Source organism: Sabethes cyaneus, chromosome 1, assembly GCF_943734655.1.
Source record: "Sabethes cyaneus chromosome 1, idSabCyanKW18_F2, whole genome shotgun sequence".
NCBI classification, from domain to species: Eukaryota; Metazoa; Arthropoda; class Insecta; order Diptera; family Culicidae; genus Sabethes; species Sabethes cyaneus.
Window position 1 is genome coordinate 95,670,370 of NC_071353.1, and position 8,705 is coordinate 95,679,074.

Genomic DNA, 8,705 nt, shown 5'->3' on the forward strand with positions numbered 1-8,705 from the left:
CGTCAGGCTCATTCAAAGCATCCTATATGGTACAACAGTCAAATAAAAAATATAAAAAATCGCAAGCAAAAGGCACATAAAGCATACAAAAACCATAACAATGACAATAACTTAGCAAATTATCTTGATCTCTGTGATCAACTAAACCAAGCAATAAATGTTGCCTTTGAAGAGTATATACAAAAAACCGAGCGTGAGATAAAATCAAAACCAAAAAACTTTTTCAACTATGTAAAATCAAAATTAAAATCAGAAAACTTTCCATCTAGAATGCATTTGGACGAAAAAACCACAGATAACATAGAAGAAATTTGCGACCTTTTTGCCACTTTCTTCCGAGATATCTATGGTACATTCACAGAAGAGGATCGCGATTACGGCTACTTTACACATTTTCCAGAATCCTCAAATGACGTAAACGTTAAACAAATTAGTGTATTAGAAATATTAGACGCCTTAGAAACATTAGATTCCTCCAAAGGCCCCGGACCAGACGGCTTACCTCCAGCATTCATAAGGAAACTAGCAACAGAGCTAGCTACTCCACTATTCTGGCTTTTTAATTTGTCCCTTCAATCTGGAATTTTCCCAAGCATCTGAAAAAGATCTTTCTTAGTGCCTGTGTTCAAAGCTGGTAAGAAATCTGATATCCGTAATTATAGGGGTATTGCAATTATCTCTTGTATTCCAAAACTTTTTGAAGCAATTGTCAATAAGAAGGTATTCTCGCAAATAAAAAATAGAATTACTCATACACAACATGGTTTCTACAAAGGACGCTCAACCACAACAAATTTACTCGAGTTTGTTAACTTTTCGCTTAACGCAATGGATAATGGAAACTACGTTGAAGCCTTATATACCGACTTTAGTAAAGCCTTTGATCGCATTGATATACCAATGCTTCTCTTCAAATTGAAAAAAATAGGTATACATCAAGAACTTTTAATATGGATCGAATCATATCTCACATACCGCCAGCAAATTGTTAAATTTAAAGGAAAAACATCTAATCCCATTCAAGTCACTTCTGGAGTCCCTCAGGGGTCTCATTTAGGACCGCTATTGTTTATTTTATTCGTTAATGATATCTCATTCGTTCTCAAGAATATAAAAATCCTTATTTACGCCGACGATATGAAATTATACTTAGAAATAAAAAATGAGACAGATGTCAACACATTTTGTAACGAAATTCAAATTTTTTATAATTGGTGTAAGAAGAGCTTACTTCAACTAAACGTGAACAAATGTAAATTAATTAAATTCAGTAGGAAACGAAATACACATATAACCAACATCTCCCTTGGAGATCAAATGATAGAAAATTGTGAACGAATTAGAGATTTGGGAGTTATTCTAGACTCAAAATTAACGTTTATAGATCACTATAATACAATTACTTGTAAAGCAAGCAACATGCTCTCTTTCATAAAACGCTTTAGCTTTAATTTTCGAGACCCATACACATTAAAAACACTTTACATTTACTACGTTCGTTCAATTCTTGAGTACTGTAGCGTGGTATAGATCATTTTGCAATGACGTCATTTTGCCGTCAAATGACACCACTTGGTGGTTTGTTTACATGTTTTTTGTCACGTCCAGCAGTTTCGATTTAAAATTTCGCGAAGGATTACTGCATCAGTTGTTTTAAAATGCATGTAAGGCGCTTTCTCTTAAATAAAAACTATAATTTTTGATCATTATCTGCCGGACAAAGATAGAAAACTCAATTCAAACTTTAACACCATGTAAACAAACCACCAAGTACTGTCAAAAAAGTGTGGTTAGGAGCTCCCGTGTAATGATCTATGGTCTCCGTTTGCCAATGCACACATAAATAGAATAGAATCAATACAAAAACAATTCTTGTTGTACGCACTCCGTAATTTAAATTGGACGAGCCTTCCTCTTCCGTCATATGACAACCGCTGCAAGCTTATAAATATCGAAACATTAAAGGCGCGTCGTGAATTTGCAATGGTCTCATGTGTTAATGACATAGTCTCACAACGTATTGACTCTGCCGAACTTTTATCTAAATTAAATTTTTACGCACCTACTAGAAATTTACGTGTTCGTACACTATTTGCCACGGATCATTATCGAACTAATTATGCTAAATTCGGGCCCATAAATCAAATGATGGTGCTATACAACCAACATTGTAATTTTATTGACTTCACAATTAAAAAAACCAAATTGAAGCAATATTTTAGGACAATAAGTAATTCAAGTCAATAACAACAGAAAACTAGCAGAAACGAGCAAACATAAATAGAATATGTAATCGATTGATAACATTAGGTTAAGCTTGTATCACGGTCTACACACGATTGACTGCAAATAAATAAATTTCTAAATTCAACCATATCTGAACAACAGGTAATAATAAATTCCCAATATACAAATGTCACACACACATACATACACAACGCATATCAAGTCACTGAAACATTGTTCAATTGTTGGGCTGATATAAAAACAAGACCCTCGGTGACTGTGACCGATTTCAAATTTTTCAACCGACTTTCATACCTTTCCTCTGTTAGAAAAATAAGAAAGGTAAAAGCTGTTCAACCTTGTATCCTATTAATAAATAACAGTAGTATAGTTGTACTATTAAAAAAAATTCTTTGTTATTATTTTGTTCATTTACATGGAAGAAACTATGACAATCCTAATTTAGGTCCATTTCAAAATCAAAAATAGGTCCAATTCAAGATCATGTTGGGTCCATTCAAGATCAAAAAAAGGCTTTGGCAAAAAACGATATATTTAATAAAAGTTTCAATTATACATTTTTAAAGTACTGATAATGTAGAAAAAAGGTGGTACTTTCCAACAAATAGTAACATCACCACATATTATTTATAAATGACGAGTAAATTGAGCAGGAGTGCGAGTGGTGGTGTTAAAAAGCGCTAAATAGGTCCATTCAAGATCAATTACCCTAATTAAGTATGTGGAAACGAAATGTTAGCAATTCGATTTGTTTTAAATCCGTTGTCAATTCTTGTTTAAAACCAAGTGTGTTACTTGGGTGTCGCCTGTGCGAGAGCGGCGGATACTCCGCACATCCGCGCCAAGACCCTTCAACTGATCATGCCCTCTCATGGCCTTTAAAACTTCCGCATATTTCGGCCCCTCAGTTTTGAGGATAAGGGCATCGCCTTTGCTCCTTTTTTTCTAGCCACTTTCGGTGAAGCTCGGTACTCCTCTTTCTTCCTGGCCTTCTTCTTTTTGACCAACTCCCACTGGTTGTCGGACGCTAACAGCATCTTGTTACCCTCAGTAGGTACTTCGGTTGGCTTTCGACCCTCTGCTATCAGGTGCTTCTTTGGACCCGAGGGGGTTTCTTCCCCTGAGGACTGCCTTGCGCGTTTGGCGGATGCCTTGTCGTTAGACTGCTCCGTAGTCGCGAGTGCCACGGAATGGTCAGCCATTGACGGGCAGGCATCCGTTTGTGCAGACCTTGATACAAGCGTTTTCTCTTTCTCTGCCACTTTTACTCGCGCTTCGAGTTCGCTGTGCTCCTTCGTCGCAGCACGCATGGTGCTCCGAAGTATGAGCAGACTTTGTTTCAGGTCTTTCGCTAAGGTGCTGCGACCTGCCACGAACTCGATAATGGCATCGAGTTGATGAGACGCCGCTACCACTCTTGGTAGCATGTCTCTCTTGCCTGCCACTGCTTTTATTAGCGACGGGCCGTTCATTGCTGCGTCCGGCGTAGATGCAGTTGGAGTGACAGGTGTGCCGTTTCCCTTTCCGCTTACGCTGGCGCTTCTACTGGTACCCATCGGTGGAGATCTCTGGATACCACTTCTTGCGAACGGATTATCTAATCCGTCCGCGCTCACTGAAGTTAATGTTTTATTCTGATTGCTCATATAGAATCCCACGAGTTGAGGGGAAAGAAGAGTCTGCCGCATCAGAGCCCCTCATGATGCGGTAAGGGCTGTTTACTGTGGAGGGCGCTCTGGTACTCCACAAGCTCCGTTTGAGGCTGAGTATTTATGAAACCCCCCCCCCCCCCCCACCATTCATCCCTCGGCACGGGTCGCATGACACCTTGGATTAGGGGTTTATCCATTCTTGTTTTTACTTTTAGCCATGGATAACAGCTATTAAAACCACCCTCCTTTGGGGGCTTTGGATTCTCTGCTCAGGTTCACCGAACATGCTTCTACCGAGATCCGTTATTTGCAGGCGGAGAGTTTACCCTCAGCCTTCGCATGAGTGCCCCCTTCTCTGTCCGCATACGACCCTAGTTTCCACCGGTTGTCCGATTTCCACTAAAGAACGTATCCCGGATGGTACCACGAGGAGGTAGAGAGAGGAGTTGCTAAATAAGAGGCTGTAGAACTTCGTGGTAGTTCTGGAGCGAATTATTCAACCATTTACCATCCACAAAACAAGCATAAGGATCTTGTAAAGTAGAAAAACATTCCAATAATATGCAAAAACCGCTTTAGGATCACTGCTGTGTTCGATTAGTTAAGTCGCCACACTAACCTTTACAGTATTCTTGAAATTTATGCTCTTTCAATTCACTATTTTAAAAGTGTTTTTAAAATAACTTGTAAAACAGCAAATTTCTTACAAAACCTGATAAAAATGTAGTAAAGTTTTCAATCGAAAACCAGTTAAAAATTAAATTTACTGAAATTTTTTTATGAAATATACCGCATCTGACACTTGTTTTCGTTTTCCTCACCATCGCAGCAGGTAGCGACACGCCGGCAGTTTTTACTCAAATTTGTCAGTTGGAGAAACTTTGTTCATCAGGCTTTATCTTAGAACAACAAGCCAACTAAGTACAGTAAGTAAATTCAGGAAGAAGAAAAGTATTTGATCCTTGATTATTAGTTTTGGGTGGTTTCCAAAAACAACGCGGAACTGTACTGTACGGTAGATTGTGATCCCTTGCAACTTCTCGAACTTTTTCAATTTGTCTTGCTGGATCAAAAGCGTGATGCAATATATCAGAATCATGGAGCTTCGATTTCTGTATACTGATTTTCTGTGCACGTTTTTTCGTTTTACTGAGAACAAATTACAATTATAGTCAAAAACAGCGAATACTGTTGATCTATATCCTTGACCCATAATACTGGGAAAAGTCAATTTTGCTCCCAGTATTATGGGCCATTGTTTAATTTCGTATATTAAAGTGGAAAATGAATTTTTCTGAGCGGTTTCACCGTAATTCAATGAATACATACCTATTCCCTCGATTTCCGTTCATTTTATGCTCAGACACACAAATTTACGCCGCTATTCAGCTTATAATTCACAACCGACTTTTTATAACAATCGCAAAAATAGCAACAAGTGGACAGTCGATTGGAGCCAACTGACAACTAGCGAAAAATTAAGAAAATTAACGCATTTGAACTAAGTGCATTACTATCAAGCATGCAGCGGAATATTGCTTCTATCTATTGAACTCATACTCGATAGTTAAATACTAATTTGTTACGTATGAAGCTAACGTAAAGTATGGACTGGCCCATAATACTGGGTGGCCCATAATATTGGGGTGACTGTAGCATATTAAAATTGTATGCCGGGGCCGGCAAAGTATTGTTATTGGCGAAAGAAGAGGTTTTTTTTATTCTATATTAGAGAGGTTTTCAGCCTGCGGCTGGTTCGCCTCTTAGGACATTAAGGTTTAAAATAAATCATCGAAAAAAAGTTTTTTTCGCCCGGTTAATCGAATCCCCGGATACTCGAGTCCGGCCTGTATGTCTAACTAAATAGTGTTTGATGTTGAAGTAAGATTTGAGGTGCTATTAACATTCATTCGAAAATAATTGAATATTCTCAACCTGCAGTCTCAACAAACCCTATATTTGCTGCATTTAGCATGTATACATGAAGAACCGTATTATTACATGCATGGATATATGCTACTATCGCCACAAAAAGACTTACGTTGTCCTGCGTCACCTGTAAGCGGTCGTGTCTGGTACACAAACTTTGATTTTTATTCAATTCCCGACCTCGAGATTTTTTGAAATTTTTTGAGCCTAATCTTGCAGATGCACTGTTGCGGTGGTCAGTGAGTATTTACCAGTTGCTGGAATATTCAGTACCGGAAACAGTTACTTTGAAAGATGTCTGGGAAGCATCACATGAAGACACAGTTCTTTAGTAATTACATCACGCTATCACGCATTCGAAACTGACATACGGAACGAGGAAGTAAAAAGGTATAAAGTGTTTAAACAAAAGCTGCATCCGTAGCACCAAGGCAAAACTTCAAATCCGCTCGCCAGTGGATAAAATTAATGATATATTTTTTACTGTTGTATGAGGAAATCGAACATAGGTAGGTATATCTAATTTCCTTAATAATCTAAGCTATAGGGCACGGGAGGGTATTTTCAGCCCATTAAGCGATGGCATCTATTTTTTCGGCCTATGCCCTAGTTCTAGTGGAAAAACAGGGGGTTTTGACGTTCTTTGAAAAAAAAATAGTAGATTACTTACAGTCTTGAGAAAATAGTTATAGCATATTAAAATTGTATGCCGGCAAAGTATTGTTATTGGCGAAAGAAGAGGCAAATAGGCTGAATTTAGAAACCTGCTGAAAATACCCTCCCGTACCCTATATCTCAAATGATATTATTACGTTAAAATCAATTTATCTTTTCTATGTGTATATTTTTTTACATTTTGACAATACCGTTTACAAAATTACGAATGTTTGTTGAAATATTCCTGTGATGCTTTAGGATCTGGTTTTATAGTATCTGAGTTGACCTTAGGGTCCCAATTTGCTGGACAAACTTCACCGTGTTTTTCCACAAATTGAAAGGCTTTGATTAACCTTAAAGCTTCATCAACGGATCTTCCAACCGGTAAATCATTGATTGTTATTTGACGAACAACACCAGTAGAATCAATTATAAACAACCCTCTTAGAGATATTCCTTCGTCCAACAGTACTCCGTAATCAGCAGAGATTTTTTTGGTTATATCAGCTAGTAAAGGATATTCCAGTTTTCCTAGACCACCGTTCTTACGTGAAGTATTAATCCATGCTAAATGAGAGAAATGCGAATCTACGGATACGCCGACTATTTCTGTATTCAATGCTCGAAATTCTTGTATACGATCACTGAATGCAATTATTTCGGTAGGGCAGACGAACGTACTGTAAAAATAACTTGTTTAAAATCAAATTTTTCTTATCATCCCATTTGATTATTAACCTGCTAATTCGAAAAATCACCAAAATGAAGTAAAATAATTTCAAATGCTTAAAAGCGATCCAGAAAATGTTAAATATTCATATTGTAAAAATTCGCAGATAATTGTCATTTGCAAATAACAGATCAAGATTTGAACAATAACAAATATTGCAGCAATTAGGTAAATCTTTAAACAAATAAAAAACAATGACTCAAATACCTATAAAGCAGAACCTTGCCTGGGAACCGAAAAAAATGTACCAAGCAGCGTTTAAAAATTGACATTGATTTCCGAGAAAAGAGCATCTTGTTAATAATCTAATAGGACAATATTTCTTTATGAACCTTACAAATCTAGCGGATAGAAGAACAGGACCAAGTATTTTCCTTTGAAGTCGTCTAGTTTTATATCTTTGAAATCATTTCCTACAACTGCTATACCGTTAAATTTTGGAGCCGGTTTTTGAACTTGTGCAATTTCGAGAATTCGACCTAAAAGAAATACATGAAGTCTTAGCCCTTTCTTTAATTTTAACTTACCTGTATGAATAAAACTCTGTTTAGTTGTAAGAAGTCCACCTATCCGAGAAGTCTAAAAAATAGAATGGTTACGTAATTACAAACTACCTATATATTTTAGCACTAACGTTTCGTGTAAGCAGCTTTAAAAAATTCATTATTAATTTTAACGTTGACCTCCGGGACGTGGATCACTTTGAGAAATTTTTAACTTTGAACTTTGAAGCAGCACAGCAAGTAGGGTTGTTGATATTATATCGATATTTGATATAATCGATTTTCCGTCGTTAAAATATCGATATTTGAGGGCGATATCCAGCTTTTTAAGCGCTATAATAGTGGACGCTATAAATTGTGTTCGTAATATGCGAACAATCTTTTTGACAACTCTGCCTACAGGGGGGTGGTGTCATGCGAAAATTTCATACCTAGCATCGAAATCATCATCCCCATAAAAAATTCCTCCTATTTAGTATTTGCAGTAGTATTTCAAAAACAACAATCCCAATTCTTCCAATGTTCGTTCTTCATAAAAACACAAATACTCAGTAAAAAGCATTCAGTCTATTTGTAATAAGCTAGCCAAACTTGTTTTGTTTGAAGGTCATTTATAATTGTCGTAATGAATTTTGTTACAATTAATTAAAACGAGCTTAAAGTATCACAATCCATTTAGTTTTATATGTAAGTCAAATTTTTTCTTCGCTGTTATTTCACTTTCTAAGCAATTAAAAAATGCCTTATTGAAAGTAAAAAATATATAAATATTGCAAAAATTTCTTGGTCACTCTAATTTGGAAAAAATGGTAGCCCTAAGAGCCAAATTTTTGGTGCATGTCAGTAACGCATCGAATTAGAGTGACTGTATACAGAGTGGCGACAATGTCAAAATTGGAATGATAATTATCTGTCAGTGTCATTCCAATCGAGCAGACGACCTATCCAACGCGTATGCAGGAAAGAGAAACAAAAACCTTGGAAAAA

General features: G+C 36.8%; 1 protein-coding gene across 1 annotated transcript; it reads right to left on the reverse strand.

Annotated features, from left to right (window-relative positions):
• Positions 1 to 6,641: 6,641 nt before the first annotated feature.
• On the reverse strand, positions 6,642 to 7,965 carry LOC128732888 (peroxiredoxin-2). Its single transcript, XM_053826317.1, has 4 exons — positions 7,850 to 7,965; positions 7,743 to 7,794; positions 7,553 to 7,694; positions 6,642 to 7,165 (listed from the first exon to the last, which is right to left on the reverse strand). Exons 1-4 carry the CDS (start codon positions 7,877 to 7,879, stop codon positions 6,706 to 6,708), a joined length of 684 nt encoding a protein of 227 aa, XP_053682292.1. The 5' UTR covers positions 7,880 to 7,965; the 3' UTR covers positions 6,642 to 6,705.
• Positions 7,966 to 8,705: the final 740 nt, after the last annotated feature.